The 21,455-nt window shown below is 43.6% G+C and overlaps 1 protein-coding gene across 1 annotated transcript in view; it reads right to left on the bottom strand.

Moving 5' to 3' along the window:
- The window catches only part of MYO1D (myosin ID), a 337,265-nt gene that overhangs the window by 238,265 nt on the left and 77,545 nt on the right, over positions 1-21,455 (bottom strand). The window contains exons 2-6 of the mRNA XM_026658646.2: positions 13,529-13,737; positions 10,838-10,931; positions 8,117-8,282; positions 5,884-5,937; positions 4,732-4,827 (exon numbers count right to left, since the gene is read on the bottom strand). Coding sequence (XP_026514431.1) covers positions 4,732-4,827; positions 5,884-5,937; positions 8,117-8,282; positions 10,838-10,931; positions 13,529-13,737 — 619 coding nt within the window. The remainder of the gene's footprint in view (positions 1-4,731; positions 4,828-5,883; positions 5,938-8,116; positions 8,283-10,837; positions 10,932-13,528; positions 13,738-21,455) is intronic.

The raw sequence follows: 21,455 nt of genomic DNA, 5'->3' as shown, positions 1-21,455 counted from the left end.
CTCTGGGGATCATTAGAGCACGCAAGATGGCTCGCCATGACAAGGCACGGACACCAGAGGACAGACCTTGCTGTTTAGTTATAACTAAATAGTCCAGCACATGTGATATTGAAGCCGAGACGGGGGAAAACTCCTTTTTGTTGGAACCACAGATTCTCTTCCACTTTGCCAATTAAGTATATCTAGTAGAAGGTTTTCTACTATTCAAGAATCAGAGGGGTAGCCGTGTTAGTCTGGATCTGTAAAAAGCAACAAAGAGTCCTGTGGCACCTTAAAGACTAACAGATGTATTGGAGCATAAGCATGCGTCTGACGAAGTGGGTATTCACCCACGAAAGCTTATGCTCCAATATATCTGTTAGTCTTTAAGGTGACACAGGACTCTTTGTTGCTTTTTACTATTCAAGAGCGTGACTTGCACTCCCTTTGAGCAGATCTCCTGAGGTGTCAACCACAGAGCATCCGGGATGGTTGGGATGGAGGAGGTGGCAAATTCATTCCGGAGATACAGAAGGAAAAACATGACAAGCTAGTTGAATATCTTTCAATTCTCTTACCATTTATGTGGAGAGTTAAATCCTGGGCAGACCACAGGTCTTGAGTCTGCAGGGATCCTAGGTGGGCCCTCCTACCTAAGGTGTAAGTGCCAATAACTAAGGCCAAAGTAGGCTGAGAAGAGGCAAATGAAATCCACACACACACACGCACACAAGGTCTGTCCAACAGTCCAGAGAGGCTAAGATTCATATAGGCATCCGAACCACCATGTCCAGAGGAAGACGAGCGGGAAGTACACTCAGCTCAGCCATTCTTGAAGTTTCCTGAGATGAAGCCTGGCTTACCAAACCTCATAAGTACATGATGCCATATGCCCCACCAGTCTAAGGCAATTCCATGCCATTGTGGTAGGACGGGTGTTCAAGTCTAAAGAAACGGCCAGCATCATCTGGAACCTGGTCTAAGGGAGAAAGGCCTTGGCTTCCATAGAGTCCAAGACCACTCCTATGAACTCTCGCTTCTGTCATCTGCACAAAGGATACTTTTCCTCTACGAGCAATCCTAGCACGCTGAAGGTAGATTGGATCACAGCCACACTGGACAGCACTTTACCCATGGTCCAGCCTCTCACCAACCAGTCACCCATGTAGAGAAATATTTGAACTCCTGATTTCCTCAGGAAAGCGCCACCACTGCGATGCACTTTCTGAACACGCAGGGCTGAGGACAGGCCAAATGGCAGGACTGTAAACTGGTAGTGGAATTGGTTGTCCAAAAACCTGGGGAATTTCCTGTGGCTTTGATGTATTACCACACAGAAATATGTGCCCTTTAAGTCGAGGGCAGCATTCCAGTCACCAGGATCCAGGGAGGAGATAATGGAAGCCAGTGTGATCCTGAGAAACATTATTTTCTTTAGGTGTTTGTTGAGCTGCTTCAAGTCTAGCATAGGTCTGAAACCTCCTTTCACTTAAGGAAGTAGCAAGAATAAAACCTCATCCCTCTGTGAAATGGAGGAACCTCCTTTAGGGCTCCCAGCTGGAGGAGAGAATGAACCTCCCCACAGGAGAACTTCCTTGTGAGAATGGTCCCTGAAAAGAGATTGGGAAGGAGGGTGGAAATTGGGGGTTAGAAATAAACTGAAGGGTGTATCCCAATTCCACCATGCTTAGACCCTACTGGTCTGTAGTGATGCAGGTCCAAGCACTTAGCAAGTAGGACAACCTATTAGAATACATCAGGGTATGAGAGCTGGCAAACTGAAGACTGGGCAGCCTGTCCTCAACACACATATCCAAAAAAACTACTTGGCTGTCTGGCTGCTGCTGAAGTAGTAGGTAGAGGTGGTCCCCTCCTATAACTTTTGCCTTTCTTTCTAGCATGGTCTTTATTGCAATGCATACCAATGTGGCTGCTGGAGGACAGTACTGCTTCTTCTTTGGGACATGTATATAAATGCCAAATGATTTGAGCCACCCCTACAACCCTTAAGTCTGTGCAGCTTGTTATTGGTCTGTTCCGAGAAAAGTGATGGCCCCTTGTAAGGAAAAATCTGGAGAGTCTCTTGGATCTCCTGAGGAAGACCCAATTACTGGAGCTGCAGACATTTGTGCATTGTAATAGCCAATGCCATGGCTCTAGCTGCAGCAACCAAACCAGCCAGAAGTAAAGCGATGGCTGCCAACTTTCCCTCATCCACCATAGCAAGAAACACCTGTCTCGCATCCATTAATTTTAAAACATTGTCCTTGCGGTTAAATTCAATGATCAGCAGTGCTTGCTGATTAACAATGCTGAGCTGTAGCTCAGCTGTTGAATAAAGTTTCCTGCCAAAGAGATTGAGCTTTTTTTTTTTTTTTCATCTTTTGATTTTGGAGTAGATGCTTTCTAGCCCTGGCACTCTGGGAGGGAGGGAAGATAGAGTTTGCCATAGCACTTTAGTGGGCACCAGAATAGCCTCGTTAATTGGAAATGCCACTTGAGAAGTTTCCACAGATGCCAAGATATTGACCAATCTGTGAGACCTCTCTAGAACCATTTCCACCTGAATATTTAAGGCGAAAGTCACCCTCTTTAGCAGGTCTTAGTGGACAATATAATCATACAATGGAAGTAAAGAACCCTCCGATACTACTGCCTACTCAGGCAATGAGGAGGACCACCACAGGACTGGCTAAAGTGTAGCTTCCCCCAATTATTGGGGGGACGGGGGGAAGGCACCAAAGCAGACCGTCCATGTTCAGTTCTCAGCCTGGTACCTGCTTCCTGCTACTCTTGACAAGAAGGATCTGGATGTCTTCTAGAAGAAGAAGAACAGAAAGGGTGTGGAGACAACTTGGAGGCAGGTAGAAACCTCCAAGAGTTCCAAAATGGCCACTGGTATGGTACCAGAGCTCAATTCCTTCACGGTCAGCCAAGACAGAGCTTCTGCTAATGTGACACAGCCATGACACATACAAGCCAACTTCCAACTCAGAGGTTGAACTGGATTCATCCAACCAAAGAGGAGCTACTCCTGTCAGTGCCAGGGATTGGTGTCAGTAGTATGGAGAAAAGGGCATTAGTGAGATCACTGCAGTTTGCCTCTCGACAGCGGCGTACAAGAAGGTACTGCAGTGTCCACAGTATTGAGAGACTGAAAAGGTCGCATTCCACAACATATGTTTCAAATGGTACGGTCTCTTGCTACTGCTAACCCAACAAAGACAGCACCACTGACACAGATGGTGCCGCCTTAGGGATCAGTACCAGTGTTGAGTCAACAACCCTGCCTGAGCAGTTATTTAAACGAGGGAGTGCTTCAGCCTCAATTGCAGTCTATCCTCCTCACCAGCATGTTTGCTGGACTTTGGTGTCAGGGACTTTGATCTCCCAGATACCAAGTCCTTCGATACCATCTTCTGGTGTCTCTTCCTCAGTACTGGAGAAGGAGACAGGCATCAAGAGTCTGTCAAAACAGGAGGAGCGCTCTTAATCAAAGCAGATGTGATCGGTACACACTCTGAATTGGGAGGCTCTGAGTGTGGGTGCAGGGCTGCCTCCATCAGGAGGTGTTTTAGTGTGACCTCCCTTCCTTTTTAGTTCTGGGTTTAAAGTCCCTGCAGATCTGGTACCATCTCTGTCATGAGCTTCTCCTAGGCACTCAGGCACTTGAAGTGCAGGTCACTAACCAGCATCTGTTTCTTGAAGGCATCACAGGGCTTGAAGCCTGGGGATCGAGGCACGCCCCCCCCCCCCACCAGGTACCAGTACCCACACAGCAGGAATCAAAGAGTACCAAAAAAGTACACCAAGAAAGGAAACCTAATGCTACATTATCCTAACAAAAACTATTCATGAGTACCAACTATATACAAATGCAAAATGAAGAAAATTTGCAGCAGCAAGATAGCACGCTCCAATAACTGTCATGGGTGGTAAGGAGGAACTAAAGGTTTGAGCATTGGCCTGCTAAACCCAGGGTTGTGAGTTCAATCCTTGAGGGGGCCACTTAGGATCAGGGGCAAAAATTTGGGATTGGTCCTGCTTTGAGCAGGGGGTTGGACTAGATGACCTCCTGAGGTCCCTTCCAACCCTGATAGTCTATGATTCTATGATAAAGGGGATTGGGTGTGGCTCTATCCTTTACAACATAGTGCAGCAGCACACAGCAGCAGATGGTGCATGCATGGCCCTAATGGGTACCGCTGAGGGAAAAATCTCCAGCAGTGCACTGGGCATGCACAAACCTGAAGTGGAATGGACACGTGCAACCACTTGAAGAAGATTGGATTGTATCACTGATCTAAAGGAGATTCCATGAATGGCATGAGATAGAAAATAGGTCAAAATGGTGCCTGCATTGGGAACCAATTTGTTTGGGGGTCTGCTATCAATAACCAAAGTCCCACATGCCTATATGAAACCAATTTATGTGAAGCCACTTAGACCATGAGCTGTTGAGGTTGATTCTTAGAGCCCCTTTACTGCCTGCCTGCACTCCACACCCAGGCTGTTTGCCCTCTCATCGTCATACGGGCAGCTGCTGCAGGGAGGAAGCAGCAACGAGGCACAGCAATCCACCACGGCAGCTGGGGGTGACAGCTTTTAGATTGTGGCTGGAATTCTTCATTTCTCTTACGATATCTTCCCACAATTATGAGCAAGGATGTACAGCTAAAGTCAATGTACCACTTCCAGATGCATTTACAACTTTAGAACAAGTTACCTGAAACTAATTGACTGCATCCTCACCTTTAACTGCCCTCCGGCCCGAATATAGTTGTATGTAGAGAAATTTTTCTGAAGATGTAGAGAGCGTAGTATCTGATCAGAACCTCCCTGGAGAAGCTGTGCAAATAGTATTTTAAAAAACAAATATCAATCAAAAAAAACCAAACACCATCCAATACGTTCATAGTTGGTGTAATATCATAAGTTACTCATTTATTGCTACATTGAATATATTCTGATCCTTTTTCCTCATGCGTGGTGAGGCATGACCACAACTTTCCATTTCCATTACTAACATGCAAACAGCCTTGGCATCTGAAGCCAGTAAGCATCACGTAATGAATTTTCCAGTCACATGGAAAGGCTGTGTAAGCATTGGGGCTATGATATACACAGTCTCCACCATTACAGAGCCAAAAACACCTTCCAGGTGGTTACCTTTAAGGCTGTTAAAGCAACAATCTTGCAAACAAGTCAAAACCTCTGCACAGGGGCAACCTCATACAGATGTTTTCAAGCAAGCATTCAAGACCAAACACCTGTACTTTCCCCAACGGAAACATCTTCAAATTGCCGCATGTTGGAAATAAAGTGATATATATACACACCATGGTGGCAAATATCAGCAACTGTGCTGAACAAAGTAAGGCAGGTATGTTGTTATTTTCTTTACAAAGAGGTATGATGAGGGGCATCTCCTTCCCCAGCAGAGCCTACACAGTGGCATCAGCCTACCACAAACAATACTGAAGGCACTGAAGTAAAAATATGAAGTTAAGATGTGAATGTATTCAGTGCCATGAAACTAGCTCCATCCAAATTACAGAAGCCTCATGAGAAAAGAGGACACTAGTTGTACTGCTAATGAAGTACTAATCCAAAGTCCAGATATAGTACTATATACTCAGAAGTACTAATAAGTTTACAAATGTGTTAATAAATAGGAGGATGAGGAGGAATATTTCACCCTTCCATGGCCCCTCTCCAAAATTAGGCATCTTCAGCCAACATAGAATTGTTAAAAGCAGAAAACTGGCTCAGAATGTGATAACACAGAGCACCCCTTTACAAAATGCATGCAAGAGGGAATGTGTTAATTGCTTTGCCTGTATGTCCTGTGAACAGATGAATGAGTCAGCTAATTTCCATGTGTTTGAGTAGGCAAACACTAACCTGATAAAAAGAGTGAAAGCTTCGTTCTCCTGGCTGCTGCACAATCACTCGGGACTGTAGGGGAAAAGATGCAAAGACATGTATTTTTAGACACTAGTAGTGTGCTTCTTAAATATCTTACCTTAATCTGCCAATGCAATAATTCACTATCTTTACCAAAATCCCTTTAGCACTTTTTACCCTACAAATGTACTACTGATCATTACTAGCGGTGTATGACACAAGGCAGTCCCCGTCCCATGGAGTGTACAGCCCAGTCATACACAGATCATTCAAATACACAAACAATAGGATATTTTTAAAGATGACTCCCCCTGTGGTGACCATGGTAATTACTTACATGCAAAACTCACATAAGAAATTATTTTGAGCATCTAATAGGAAATAGGAAACAGCACCATGTGACCACCAGCAAGTGCTCCAGGGTCCACAGTTAGGGAACTCTTGTGGTAAATTCTTCTGCTAACACACCAGAGCCTATCTCATAGAACTGGAAGGGACCCTGAAAGGTTATCGAGTCCAGCCCCCTGCCTTTACTAGCAGGACCAAGTACTGATTTTGCCCCAGATCCCTAAGTATCCCCCTCAAGGATTGAACTCACAACCCTGGGTTTAGCAGGCCAATGCTCAAACCACTGAGCTATCCATAAAAGCAGTGGCAAGTTATGCTTCACTTTTAATCTAAGATCAATGTTGGCAGGAGCAAGAGGCGTTCAGATCTTCACTGAATCTTAGTCCCAGACCAGTGTAAGATTTAGGGGAATTCTTGTTAACTACAGTGGAACTTCACATTCAACTGCCAACTACAGAATTTTGCAAATTAATGAGGAAGTAAAGCCAGGAGTCAGATACCGCATGACAAAACGTATACTGTGGCCTTGTCTACACTTACAAGGGGCTTGACAAACGGCAATCGATGCATCGGCGATCGATTTAGTGGGTCTAGTGAAGACCCGCTAAATCGACCTCAGATCGCTCTCCTGTTGACTCCTGTACTCCACCTGAACGAGAAGCGCAAGGGGAGTCGATGGGAGAGCGTCTCCAGTCGACACCGCGTAGTATGGATCCCGCAGTAAGTAGACCTAAGTACGTCAATTTCAGCTATGTTATTCACATAGCTGAAGTTGCGTAACTTAGATCCATCTCCCCCGTAGTGTAGACAAGGCCTTTGAATAGCATAATGTAGTTTTGTTTAAATCCTTAACTAGTAGAGTGAAACAACTAGGTTTCCTGTGAGAATTACCAGGATAATGGATTAGCAAAAAGTCAATGAGAATTAGTGAGGTTGCTGTTGTAAATATGATGATTTGTATGATCACGCAAGGTTAGCTGACTTAAGATCAGACCTCTGTATGCAGCAATGGAAAATCATTGCCTGCCCTCATCAGCCAATTGGGCTAATATTAAACCCTCAAAATAAAATAAAAAAAATGTTAACAGAAACAAGAACTTAGCATAGTGCAGTCAAATACATTTTATAAAAAGCCTTATGATTTAAAGTCATTGCAATTGCAAACAATTTTTTCCCTTAGTGTGTCACTAGGGTCAAAGCAGTACATATTAAACACTAAACACAACAAAATGTTTATTCTGGAACTAGGTTTCAGAGAAATAAAGACAGAAGTTTAAAAATGTTGCCAGATGCTGTCATTTTAGACTGTACAGATTTGACATGAAATACATTGTTTCCATCACTCTCCTGGAATATGTAATAAAAGTTAACAGATGATCATGTAAAGCTATGGCATCAGTTCAATGCAATATTTCTAAAACCACACCACCACTTCTCGCAGACACACAGAAATCTTCGTAATTTATGCTTGACCAGTGAGATTTCAGTGCAAGAATTTCTGTGGGAAGCAATTTTATACATGTTAAATTAATCTCAGATTTTATTCTGGGTACAAAGCACAGACAAAACATTCTGAAACCTTTTTATTTATCCCGAGTTCTATGATGGAATGAGCTCTGAAAAACAATGGTTTCATGGTGTTTGTGTTGCAACAAATTAGTTGCGGTGCTTTGACAGATTCTTAATTTTAGCTACCATACCTTTATTGATTCTGGGGGAAAAAATTAAGGTCTGGATCTGAAGTGACAGTCATCCTATGATGGATATTCAATGAACTATTTGACGTGAGTTCAGGAGGAACACATTTAAAATGGCAAATACTATGTTTTATAAATCATACATGGGAAGACAGCCTAGCACTTTACAGTCAAACTCAGCTTACCTTTTCTAGTAAGTAGTTATTGATATGTCCACCTATCGGGTCTCCTTTGAAATCAAAGTTGATATCCATGTATTTTCCAAATCTGCTGGAGTTGTCATTACGGTTGGTTTTGGCATTGCCAAAGGCCTCTAACACACAGTTGGATTTCAACAACATGTTCTTCACTCTAGTAAAGATAAGCAGAAAAGGCAAGAGAACAGCACAAGTGTACGTAGCGTGTTCCTAGATATCTAGTGCAATCTTTTTCCAGACACAAATCATGCTTTTCAGAAGGCTTTAGTAACAGCCAGGTTGTATTCTACAAGAAGATTCAAATGTGTCCCGATTCATAGATTCCCAGGGAGCACTGTGATCATCTAATCTGACCTCCCGTATAACACAGGCCAGAAAAATAATTCTTAAAGCAGATTTTTACGAAAAACATCCAATCTTGATTAAAAATTGTCAAGGATAGAGAATACACCAGGACCCTTGGTAATTTTTTTCAATCGTTAATTACTCTCACCGTTAAGAATTTACATCTTATTTCCAGTCTGAATTTATCTAGCTTCAACTTCCGGCCATTGGATTGCGTTATACCTCTCTCTGATAGACTAAATAGCCCATTATTAAATATTTGTTCCCTAGGTAGATACTTATACACTGTAATCAAGTTGCCCCTTAGCCTTCTCTTTGTTAAGCTAAATAGATTTAAAGAACTCAATCTAACTCAGTGGTTCCCAAACTTCAACAACCTGTGAACCCCTTTCACTAAAATGTCAGGTCTCGTGAACCCCCTCCTAAAAAAATATTTCTAGGGATTTTTCTCCTTTACCGGCGTATAAATTATAAAAGCACTGATCTTGGAAATATAAAATTTGTTGCTATGACATGCTCATTGCACATTATTTATTATTAATTATTAATCATGACAGTATTTTTATTACATTATGAAAATGGCAACATTCTTCCAAGATATCACTTTTGTAGCTTGTATCACTTTGAATAAGCCTGTTATAAGACAAGGCTTCTATGTTTCACCCAGGAGTATCAGATGTGAAACAGCATGAAGGTATTTAAGAGCAGTCCAGGCAAACAACGCATGTTACAACAAAGTTTAAACTTGTTCTTCATAATAATTTTAAAAAACAATATTAGCTGCCTATTTAATTTTAAAAACAGCAAAAAATATCCACCTCCCTTTCCATTTCTTATAAGGAGTCTTGAAGTTTCAGTCTCCTCAGTGTGATAGATCTGCCTGCTTTGATCTGCTTAGCTCTTGGAAGTCCAGGGGCCTGTGCTGCCCAGGGTCCCTAGGGACAGCTCTGTCCGCCATTAGGGATTTTTTTCCCGAGAACCCCCTGCAACAGTTCGCGAACCCCAGTTTGGGAACCACTGATCTAACTCTATAAGGCAGGTTTTCTAACCCTTCAGTCATTCTTGTGGCTCTTCTCTGAACCCTCTCCAATTTTTCCAACATCCTTGAATAGGGGACACCAGAACTGGACACAGTATTCCAGCAGTGGTCACATGAGCACCAAGTAAAATAACCTCTCTACTCCTACTTGAGATTCCCATATTTATGCACCGCCCGGATTGTGTTATCTGTGTTGGCCAAAGCATCACATTGGGATCTCATGTTCAGTTGATTATCCACTATGACCCTGAAATCTTTTCCAGAGTCATTGCTTACCAGGCTAGAGTTCCCCATCCCGTAAGTATGGCCTAAATTCTTTGATCCAAGATGTATAAATTTAAATGTAGCTGCATTCAAACACATTGTAATACATAACTTATTCCCTGTAACCAGGAATCTATTTTAGACAGATAATATGCATAGGTGGTACTCTGTTAGTAAAAGATCCCAGCTGATTTTCCAAGCCCTAGACATGAATGGGGAGCTGGAGAGTGAGCATTTTCATTGGAGAGCCTTTGGTTGTAGAAAGCAACAGAGAGTCCTGTGGCACCTTTAAAACTAACAGATGTATTGGAGCATAAGCTTTCGTGGGTGAATACCCACTTCGTCAGACACATGCTTATGCTCCAATACATCTGTTAGTCTTAAAGGTGCCACAGGACTCTCTGTTGCTTTTTACAGATCCAGACTAACACGGGTACCCCTCTGATACTTTGGTTGTAGAATTTACTTCCTCGGTTAGTCTGTCTAAATTTGAGTTTGCCCCCGTGAAATACTCATCTAATCTCTCGGTTTCTTGCATGGTGGGCAAGTTGTTCGAGAGTTAGTTCCAAGGTGGGAGTTTAATTTTCTTTGTCAGTATGCCACGTTCATTTATTTAAAGACATTTATACTTTTACTCAGTATGCCTGATGGGCATATTTAGAAATTCATGAACATGAAATGCTGGACTAAACTTAGAGTGTATTGCTTCTGTTCAACATCCCATTTGTCATGAATTGAATGTATAAGTACATTTAGTTCCATGAAAGTTTGACTGATACCTCAGCAGAAACTTAATTTCAGGACATCATTTACAATTTGGAAGTGCAAAGGCTTGAGTTACACTCCCAACACTCCTAGACAATTATCTGTTAGCAATTTATCTATGTTTCAAAAATTTTCCCTAAGTCAAAACTTTACCTGCAGGAAAGAATGAATTGATATGAAAACTTCATGTAATTATAAAAGTAGAAGAAAAGAAGATAGGTATATCAAGAGAGCCCAGTATCATGGTATCAGGACATGAAGCTATTTTCCCCCTCAAATTTCTGTAAAGCCCTTACCTTTCAATCTCTGCTCTCTGACTGGGATTGGTGATGGCTGCTATGTACTGCATAATGTATTTACTGGCCTCAGTTTTCCCAGCCCCACTCTCACCTGAGGACACAAACAGCAAAGAAGTATCATAAGCCAAGAAGAGATTAAAAAAAAATTAAGATACTGTAAGTCATTGATCATTGCAATCATGTCATTCTGCTTCGATGGCTTCTCTACCTTTTCTTATTTATTTGAGATATGAGGTGTTTTTGATACGAATGTAACCTTGCCTGGCTGCCGTTACTATGTTAACTTAAAACCAGTAATGAAATAAAAGATTTCACAGGTTTGTAAGGCCTAGCAGGCAGAGGATCAAAAGAGATATTGTCAGAGGGACAAGGCTGGCATACAGTGGCTTGCTGGCAGCAATGCTGTGAACTGTAATACAAGAGACTACTGTTCAGCAGCTATCTTGGGTCTCTTGCTCCGCAGGCTGCTAGAGCATAGGGATACCATGGAAACTACGTGCCAGGATCTGAATAGCAATAGTTCACTCTATGAGCATCTCCCCCACTGTTTAGAGTCATGGCAAGCAATTAGCTTTGGCCATCAAAACAGAAGACAAACACTAACTGAAGTCATCTAAGGTGTAAGAGACAGTCCTCAAAGAAAAGATAGGACTGAATGCTACAGGCTTTTTTCCAAAACCAGTTTTCAACCAGACTGGATGTAACAAGGAAGGGACTCCTATTCAAGTTACCACCACACAATACCATTATTCCTGGGGGAATTCTGCGGCACTGTGCATGTGCAGAATTCATAGATTACTTTGCTTCCCTGCAGAAAAATAACTTTCTGACAGGGAAACAAAGGGAAGCCACAAGAGCCCCTCCCCAGGGGCGGGTGCGTGGTTTCAGGTGTCTGGAGCACCCGGTGGAGAGATATATCATTGCTGGGGACACCAAGACCGGAGCCAGATCAGCCCTCCCCAGCCCCATCCACCAAACCCCAAGCATCTGGCCCACCCCCAGACCCCTCTGCTAAACCTCAACACCGCACACCCAAAACCCCGCCGTCAAGCCCCACTCCCCCACACCCAGCCCTCCCCACCAAGTCCCACGCCCACTGAATCTGGACCCCCACCCCTGCACCCAGATCAGCCCCGCTGAGACCCCCACACCCAGATCTCACTTGTGGAGCCCTAACCACCTTAACCTGAAACCCCCTGCAGAGTCATAGAATCATAGAATATCAGGGTTGGAAGGGACCTCAGGAGGTCATCTAGTCCAACCCCCTGCTCAAAGCAGGACCAATTCCCAACTAAATCATCCCAGCCAGGGCTTTGTCAAGCCGGGCCTTAAAAACCTCCAAGGAAGGAGATTCCACCACCTCCCTAGGTAAAGCATTCCAGTGCTTCACCACCCTCCTAGTGAAATAGTGTTTCCTAATATCCAACCTAGACCTCCCCCACTGCAACTTGAGACCATTGCTCCTTGTTCTGTCATCTGCCACCACTGAGAACAGCCGAGCTCCATCCTCTTTGGAACCCCCCCTCAGGTAGTTGAAAGCAGCTATCAAATCCCCCCTCATTCTTCTCTTCTGGAGACTAAACAATCCCAGTTCCCTCAGCCTCTCCTCATAAGTCATGTGCTCCAGACCCCTAATCATTTTTGTTGCCCTCCGCTGGACTCTTTCCAATATTTCCACATCCTTCTTGTTGTGTGGGGCCCAAAACTGGACACAGTACTCCAGATGAGGCCTCACCAATGTCGCATAAAGGGGAACGATCACGTCCCTCGATCTGCTGGCAATGTCCCTACTTATACAGCCCAAAATGCCATTAGCCTTCTTGGCAACAAGAGCACACTGTTGACTCATATCCAGCTTCTCGTCCACTGTGACCCCAGGTCCTTTTCTGCAGAACTGCTACCTAGCCATTCGGTCCCTAGTCTGTAGCAGTGCATAGGATTCTTCCGTCCTAAGTGCAGGACTCTGCACTTGTCCTTGTTGAACCTCATCAGGTTTCTTTTGGCCCAATCCTCCAATTTGCCCCTGCACTAGGAACCCTCCCAACAAGCCCCTATGCATCCAGATCCCTCCTGCACTCGGACCCCCCATTGAGCCGCTCACACCCCAGATTGCCCCACACAGAATCCTCTCACCCTACACATGGATCCCCGGGGGCCACACTAAGCCCCTCCACACTTGGATCCCGCTGGGTTGAGCCTGTCTGCCCACACCTGGTGCGCTTGGTGGAGAGGGGCAGGGTCCCAGGGTGTTTCTGGGGCAGGCCCAGCCCTAGTGCTCTATCAGAGTTGGGTGCAGCCTCACCCCACCTCCAGGCAGCCAGTGGCCTGTGCTCCCCACTGCCATGCTGTAACCTCTACATGTATTTATTGACAAATACAATTTGCAGAATTTTAAAATATTGTATGCAGAATTTTTCTTTTTGGCACAGAACTTTTAATTTTTTGGAGCAGAATTCCCTCACAAGTATAATATGTATCAATAATTAGTTTAATCTACAAGTTCTTGAATTAGACAATTGTATTTGAATGATATAGATGCAGGCGCATATGCAAATTAAAGTCTTGAACATAGTAAAATTCTCCCTTTAGCAAATGTAACATTAGCCAAATTGTTCTACTTCCTTCCTTGAGTTTCACAAGGAGGGTCAAATAGTCCTCAGGTAGTGAGGAGAGGCTTTTCCACCTTACCTGATATTACAATGCAGGTATCTTTTGATCGTCTCTTCATGGCCTTGTAAGCAGCATCAGCAATTGCAAAGAGATGAGGGGGCCTCTCATATAACTCCCGTCCTTTGTACTGCTCAATCATGTCACGACCATAAATGTTCAAGTTTTTGTAAGGGTTCACAGAAACCACCACTTCACCAATAAATGTATAGATCCGTCCTTTATCAAACCTGCCCAGGGAGAGCCGAAGGGGAAGGTTAGTCAAATGTAATAAATCAGAATTTGTATTCTGCATCCAAGTTGTCCATTTGATTATACCAGTCATTTGATCCAAATATTTTTCACTTTTTTACAATATAATAAAACACTACTAAGGAAAAGTTCTTTATTTAGCACACGTGGTATGTCAATGTATCATTCTAGGTAGTCAGGTAACAGACTATGAATCAAAACTGATTTTGAATTAAATGCTACTTACGGAAATTACCACCATTAGTGTTTCACCTGAAAATGTTTGATACAGATTTGCCTGCTGAGTTCTACTGCAAAACTGAGTTTATGACAAGGTAGGCAAGGTAATATCTTTTATTGGACCCCCTTCTGCTGGTGAAAGGGACAAGCTTTCAAGCTTCATAGGTGACCTGAAGAAGAGTTCTGTGAAGCTCGAAAGCTAATCCCTTTCACCAACAGAAGTGGGTCCAACAAAAGATATTACTTCACCTACCTTGTCTCTCTCATATCCTAGGACCAACATGGTTACAGCAATACTGCAAACAAATTTAGGATCACAGATTACACCCTTGTTCTGCATACGTACCCAACCAGCCTTTCAACATTCATTTCAGATATTTCTATTACAGTTCGTGATCTATCAAGGCACAGAATTTGCTGTAGACTTTATTTTACTCAGCTTGGAGTAAATTTTAAATCACTGCTTGAATTCAATACAGCAAAGATGTATAAAAAAACACTGGTGTTTCTAATCCACTTGCCTAAATAAGCCAGACTTAGAAGGAAAGGTTTACTTTCAGATGTTAAGTTCTGAGGACCTTAGACACTGCATGGCCCAGCAAAGTGCACAGAAATCTGGGAGCCAGAACTAGACCTCTGGTGACAGTTATAAGGAGGGAAAGTTGTAAAACAGTGAATTAACCTACAATCCAGAAAAAAAAAAAAAATCCAACTTTCAACCCTAGTGATTGTTTCCATTCAAAAGGAGCTCTCCACAGTAAGGAGCCCAGAGTGGAACTACAGCCCTGATGTTTAACTGAAGTTTGAAAACTATCAAGTCCCAGACGAGTACATGAAAGGGGATAGCTACAACTAATATTAACCAATCAACTCTCTTAAAAACAAAAAACACTCAGCGCCACCAGTCCTCCTTGTGGAGAGATAAAGAAAAGTAGTCTGGAGTTTCTACACAGGCATTTTTAAGAAGTGGGAGACATTTCCAAAAACAAAAGAAATTTTTCAAGTACTCTGAAACCAGTCTAGATGCCTCCTGTATACTCCCTCATGGCGAAGGGTCACACTACATGCAGCCTGCCTCAGTTTCCATTCTTGCACTGATCAAAAACTTCACTTCAGCTTTTTCCTTGGTTCCCTCTTTGTGGATTGGGATTATTAATATAAAATAAACTGTAAATAAAACTCAAAACCCCTAAAAGTCCATTCATAATACACACAACACAAGGTTTCTCTTCCTCCTCCAGGTCTCCCTGCCAGGAAAGATTTCCTCTCTCTGCAGACTGCCACAACTTCCTGAGCTTTTCCCCCTTCACTGCAACTTTCTGCTCCTTTTACACTGGAATGTCCTTCCTGTCAGAAGGGGCTCACATCCTGTAATCACCAGGCTCTCCAGCCCATGAGGCAAGCCACCCTGTTACATACTCATTCCTCACATTTTGTATACATGGTTTTCCCTAGCTAAATAGAGCCCACATGAGTAGTTTCAGATTGGTAACTGAGGAAATTATAGATTTTGGTTTTGGAAAGGGAGGGATCATGGAAGTTAATAGATCTATTTACAAACCTAGCTACATGGTCCCAGCTTGTGGTCTATTATGTCAGGGGTTCTCAACCTTTTTCTTTCCAACATGCTATAAAAACTCTACGGCCCACCTGTGTCCCAACAACTGGTTTTCTGCATATAAAAGCCAGGGACGGTGTTAGGGGATAGAAAGCAGGGCAATTTCCTGGGGCCCCATGCCATAGGGGCCCCTGCAAAGCTACATTGCTCAGGCTTCGGCTGTAGCCCCAGGGGGGGGGGGGGGGGGCAGGGCCCCAGGCTTCAGCCCCATGCAATGGGGCTTTGGCTTTCTGCCCTGGGCCCCAGAGAGTCTAATGCTGGTTGCTTGGAGGACACCCTGAAACCTGCTCACGGCCCCCCAAGGGGCCCCAGACCCCTGGTTGAGAACCACTGCATTATGTAGCAGTATGTAATTTGTGATATGACTCTATAACATTAGGTGGCATCCTAACACTTTTATAAAAAGCAAAGCAAGAGATTTCAGGATTGTCCGTTGACTAAGGCATAGTTCTGAGATTTCTCTCTTAAAATGCACTGTCATATCTTTACCACAAAGGAGAAACCTGACTGATTTTTCCACCGCTTATTTAAAAGCAGAATACTGAATGGAGTGCAGTAGCTATTGCAGTGCACACACTGCATCAGTCCTTGAGCTGGAGCCTTGGTGGGTTTACATTCTTCAGCTTTGCTGCATACCCGTTACAGTATGTGATTCAGCAGATCGGTTTCTAAAAAGCTCAGCTTGCATCACTAAATGTATGGTCTTGGTCATGCCAAGACAACTGAGTTGAACATGGTCCCGATCAGCATTCACCTCATTAGGGAGCTGAAAATCCAAAACAATGTTTTTCAGCTCATACCTATATTTAATTTTTTTTCTTTGGTGGGGGGGACTTTGAAGGCAACTCAAAATTAAGGATTTTCTTGAAAAATGAATACTTTTTAATTAGCAGTAAGACTGAAATATATTGGCCTCCACACAATTGTTGTGATAGAAACAACTGATTACACAAAAAAGAAACTTGGAGGGCAGCTATGATACTGAACAACAGTTTCAAGTGTGGTATAAAATATAGGGTCTCATCACCAACTCTTAAAATGCCAATTTACCTGCAAAGAACCAAGAAGGAAGCTTTGCTCCCCCTCACCCACCCACCCCCAAGGTAACTGTCAGCGGACTCAATCCTGGTGGTTTCCAATTCCTAACTTTACTTTGTACAAATACGTGAAGTTTGGAGGGATGATCTTGGGCAGAAACCCAAACTACTATTTAACGCTTTTGAAGCTAATCATTTGTCAGCAGGGGTGTTTCAGATTTGTTTTATCAAAACTTCCAGTTGAAAAGCAGGCTTCTGAAGCAGATCAGTAGATTTTGTTTAGAAGGGAGACAAGGACATTAAAATGTCAAGGAATGGCACTTAAACTCTCTGTCCGGCTACTGAAAGTTACACAATTCATAACTTGAAGAAGAGGTCAAAGTATTGGGTGTTATGGAGATAAAAAACTCAGGACATTGGTCAACAGGGATGGCTCTTTTGCTTTTGAAAAGACCCTGGTAGTTCTTCCCTGAACCTTATGGCTGTCCCTCTCAGAGCATGTGCACATGGGCTAAGCTAAAAAATCTTCTAGTATTTTTATTTTTTCATTCAATAGTTCCTTCCATACTTACACAGTGGTGACTTTTTGAAAGCAAGGAATCCATGGGAAGCAGAATATATTCTCTATTACCCTGATCTTTTCCAGGAGGTAAACCAATTGGACCCGTGTCTTTCTGGAGCCATTACTCTGGGATTTTGCAGCAGCTCCTCTCTCAGCCTCCCTCTCCCAATATAATTTGATTTCCTTCTTCACAGCAGCTGTGGATTTTGTACTTTGCCCTGTATCTATGAAGCCCAGAGGCAGTGGCGGATTAACGCATGGCACCATGGGTCCCCAGCTAATTTGGGAGTCCCAGAAGCGCCGAAACCTGTGTAGAAGGAGGTAGAGTCACCAGCACCAGAACTGTGGCACGGCCCCTGCTCCTCCTCTTTCCCCTGGGGCCCCATCTCCTGGTCCTCCTTCCCTCTTCCCCGAGGCCCCAGCCTGTGTCCCTGCCCCCCAAAGCGAACCACCCAGGGCAGGTGGAGGGCCTGGGGCTCCCCACAGTGGCCCAGGCTCCCTGAGCGGCTCTTAGGGGTCTCAGGGAAGAGAGGAGGAGCAAGGCCCTGTGGTGGGTGGGGCCTTAGGCCCACCTTATCCTCCCTACACTGGGAAGAGGCTGGTACCACTAGCAGGGGCTGCACTTCACAGCAGGGGAGATGATCATCTTATCAGCTTCCCTGCCGCCACCGCTCCGCACCTGCCCAAGACTGGGGGGGTGGAGGAAGACATGCAGGGTCACAAACACCACCACCCCGCAATTTCTCAGGATGCCTCTGGTGTGGACACCCGACAGTGAGGAGGCAGCACTCCCCCTGTGTCCCTGCAGCCCAGGGGAGGAAGGAAGCAGCTGGGTGGCTGGCTGTCAGCTGAACTCCTTCCCCCACCACATGGGGCTGCTTAGTCTTCCCTGCTGTTGGAGTCCCAGTGCTGCCGCCAGCTTTGCATACAATCCCTGGGGTGAGTCAGGGAGTGCAGGCAGTGGCAATGCGTGGGACTCCAGCAGCAGGGAAGGCGAAGCAGCCTCATATGGCAGAGGAGAAGCTCAGTCAGCAGCCAGTGCCTAGCACAATGGGGTCCTGCTCCTTGACAGACTCCCAGGTGCTATGATAATACACACAGCCGCCCTGCTGCTTCCTCCCTCCTCAGGCTGCACGGACACACAGAGCACCAGGGCCAAGGGGAGTGCTGTCTCCTCACTATTAGGTGTCTGCACCAGAGGTGTCCCGAGAAATTGGGGGGGCACGTGACCCATCGGAACCTCTCATTTGTGTCCCCCACTAGCCACAGCTGCATATCACCTCTGATAATGCCCATGTTAAAAAGTGGGCAGGCGTGGCCGTCCTAGTTTTAAAAGTGGGGGGCCATGCCCCCCCGCCAGTTCTGGGGCCCCCAGGGCGTGGGGGGCCCAAATAAATCTTAATCTGCCTCTGCCTAGAGGTATTCTCCATGTGCTCCAGTGAAGGGGCAGAAAATCAAAACAGACGGCTATAAGGGAGCAGCTTGGTACAGGCAGATGACAGCCAACAATCTACTGATCTGCTTCAGAAGCCTCCCTCTCAGCTGTAAGTTTAAACAAATCTGAAACACCCCTGCTGATAAAGCAATTGTCAATTTTTAAATTGTTAACATTGTAATACTTCGCCATACAACAAATTCACACATTTGCTATTTCCCAGGTGGTCCCAAGGCTGGAAAAGCTCCCAGGGTGCTGGATCAGACCGATGGAGGTGGCACTGGAGGACCACCTCCCTCAGGACTCTAACAAGGAAATGCATGTCTCACCGTAACAATTTTTGCTTTAAGGGTATCTGAATTCATGGACCATGGATGTTTCTGTCCAAAGTTTAAGTGCTTAATACTTGAGTTAAAATTATACTAAATACTGCACATAGTTGTGTTTAGATGTTCCTAAACTATGAGCTTTCCTTCCTCACCCCCTCCTTGTTGATAAAGCTTCTTTTCAGACGACAGTGGAGTGCTGCGCTGTTGCAGGCCAAAAAAAGCAGTGGCTGTTTTTAGCTGCATTTCTTTGGTTGTGATTCTTCTTGGGTAAAGAAAAATAAGAACTTGTGAAAGAGTAAAAAATAGCATAATGACTGCAGTCCAAACTAGAAGGTTCAAGCAAAATGAGATTCCCTAATCCACTGTAGTAGTGCAAGTTTGCACAAAATACAGGTTCCAGATCCATTCAAAACTTTATTACAAAGCTCGCAATGGGAAAGATCCTGCCAACTGGATGCACGTCAACACGTATGTTACCTTAAATAATTCAATGCTATGTGTGTAACACAGCAGTGGATTTTTCATTATTAAACGCCAAAAGAATGGCATTTTTGTGAAGACAAACCACTGTCCATACCTGCATATAAGTGACAGTCCCACAGGCATGCCTTTTCCTGTAGATTTACATTACTTCCAGTAACAATAAGCTCCATTCTCGCCTAAAAGATGTAGCATTTTCCTGTAGAGGTTATGTTTCCATAAAGATTAACTGCATCTAGTATCTGCTTCACTATTTTCTGTGTCTCTCTAATATCCTGGGACCAACACAACTACAATTACACTGCATATTTCCTGGGTTCTCAGTTTGCTATTTTGAGGTTTAAGATCCAGTAGCTATTAAGGGAAGTCATAATATTTAACTCTTGTGTAAATATTTTGCATAAGGATCAGGAATGCTGGGTCTGTTTTTTAAATTAAATCTTTATACCATTAAGAATTTGTACAAAGTAACAAAAAGATAGGAAGTGAATACAAACGGGTAAGCCACAAAAATACCACCTAAATAGACAGAAACAAAGGTGTAGGAGAGAAGAGTGACAGGGAGGGAGGAGAGAAACCCTGTATACAGGATTCTATAACTATTCAGGGTAAACATACCTCTTCCCCATTAGTTTGGCTATTTTGGTTCAAGTTCACAAAAACATGCAATAGTGTCCTTAATACAATGAAGAGAGTCCCCTAAATAGCAGACACACAGAGTGTATGTAAAGGCTATTTTAACTGTCAGTATTCTGTGAGGTCCTTAGTCAGTACTTGAAAGGAAGGAAACTTTACAGGTTAATGCATGGCAACTTTTTATAAGTCAAAGTAACTACCTTTCCCAAAGAACAGCGAAACCCATTACACACTCAAGAGACTAGCTGCCACCGAAAGAGGCACTACGGAAATCAGAAAACTGCTGAGGACCCACCACCAGAGTGCGCTAATGTTAGCTCTCAGTAGTTGAAAGCTAGAATTCCTCCCACCTGACAAATGCTACAGTCAAAAATAAAACACTGTTCTTATTGAGGAAATGATGCAACTTCAAATGCACTCAGTATAAATACAGAAAAAAAGCTAGTTGGCAAGAGTTGGAACCCATATTTCAAAACATCTGCAGAATACAGGCTGTTAAAGAAAGGCATCCTACCATGCAACACCCACTCCAAATGTGCCAGTTAAAACAGTAATTATAAAGGGAATTTACAATTATTCATTTACAACACTGCTCCCCTGCACTGAAAGTGAGGTAGACCATTCGTGCTTAGCTGGGACCATCAAGTGATAACCTCACTCTGTAGGATTACTGTTTATAAAATTCAGTTTACTTTCTGAGATAGTTAACATGAAGAATAACATTATGAATTTACTGATTTTTCAGAGCTAGATTGTTTTCTAGCTATTACACAAGTATTAAAATTTTCATTTATCAAACATACATTTTGTTAGCCCCTTCCAGCCAACTGTCCAGTAGTTTGGGCTGGGGACTTCATTTTTATGACTAAGAAAAGTATTCCAGATAAAAGTCACCTGACCACATCTTAAAAGAACTAATAAGCGTAGACATTACTATCAGTTTCTATTTTGTCTGTGGGAAGAAGGCTGTCTGGTTTGGGATCCATTCACTACTCATCTGGGCACTAAGTGTCTTATACAGTGTTTTGTTTTACACACACACACACACACACACACACACACACACACTTACTTAAAAGTTAAACTGCTATTCCAAAAGTGCAGGACCCAATGCATCTATTCAATCTTGTCCTTTCCTCCACCACACCAGAGACTACTTCAGAAATAGAGCAACTATCACTACATGAAGCTCTTCTTAAACCACCAGTGAAGATTTAACTTCAGTTTAACAGTGCTTAAATGCTTTATAGTAAGGCTCCACAAATCAATAGTTTATAAAGGGCTAATAAATTATAGATGTTATAAGCACATTACAGATATGAATAGTGTGTGTGCTAGAGATTGTTATAAGCTGTGACGGGGTGCACTTGCCCCACATTG

This window comes from Terrapene carolina, unplaced genomic scaffold (genome assembly GCF_002925995.2).
Source record: "Terrapene carolina triunguis isolate 2854851 unplaced genomic scaffold, T_m_triunguis-2.0 Scaffold495, whole genome shotgun sequence".
NCBI lineage: Eukaryota > Metazoa > Chordata > Testudines > Emydidae > Terrapene > Terrapene triunguis.
This window is presented reverse-complemented; position numbering and strand designations above follow the sequence as displayed.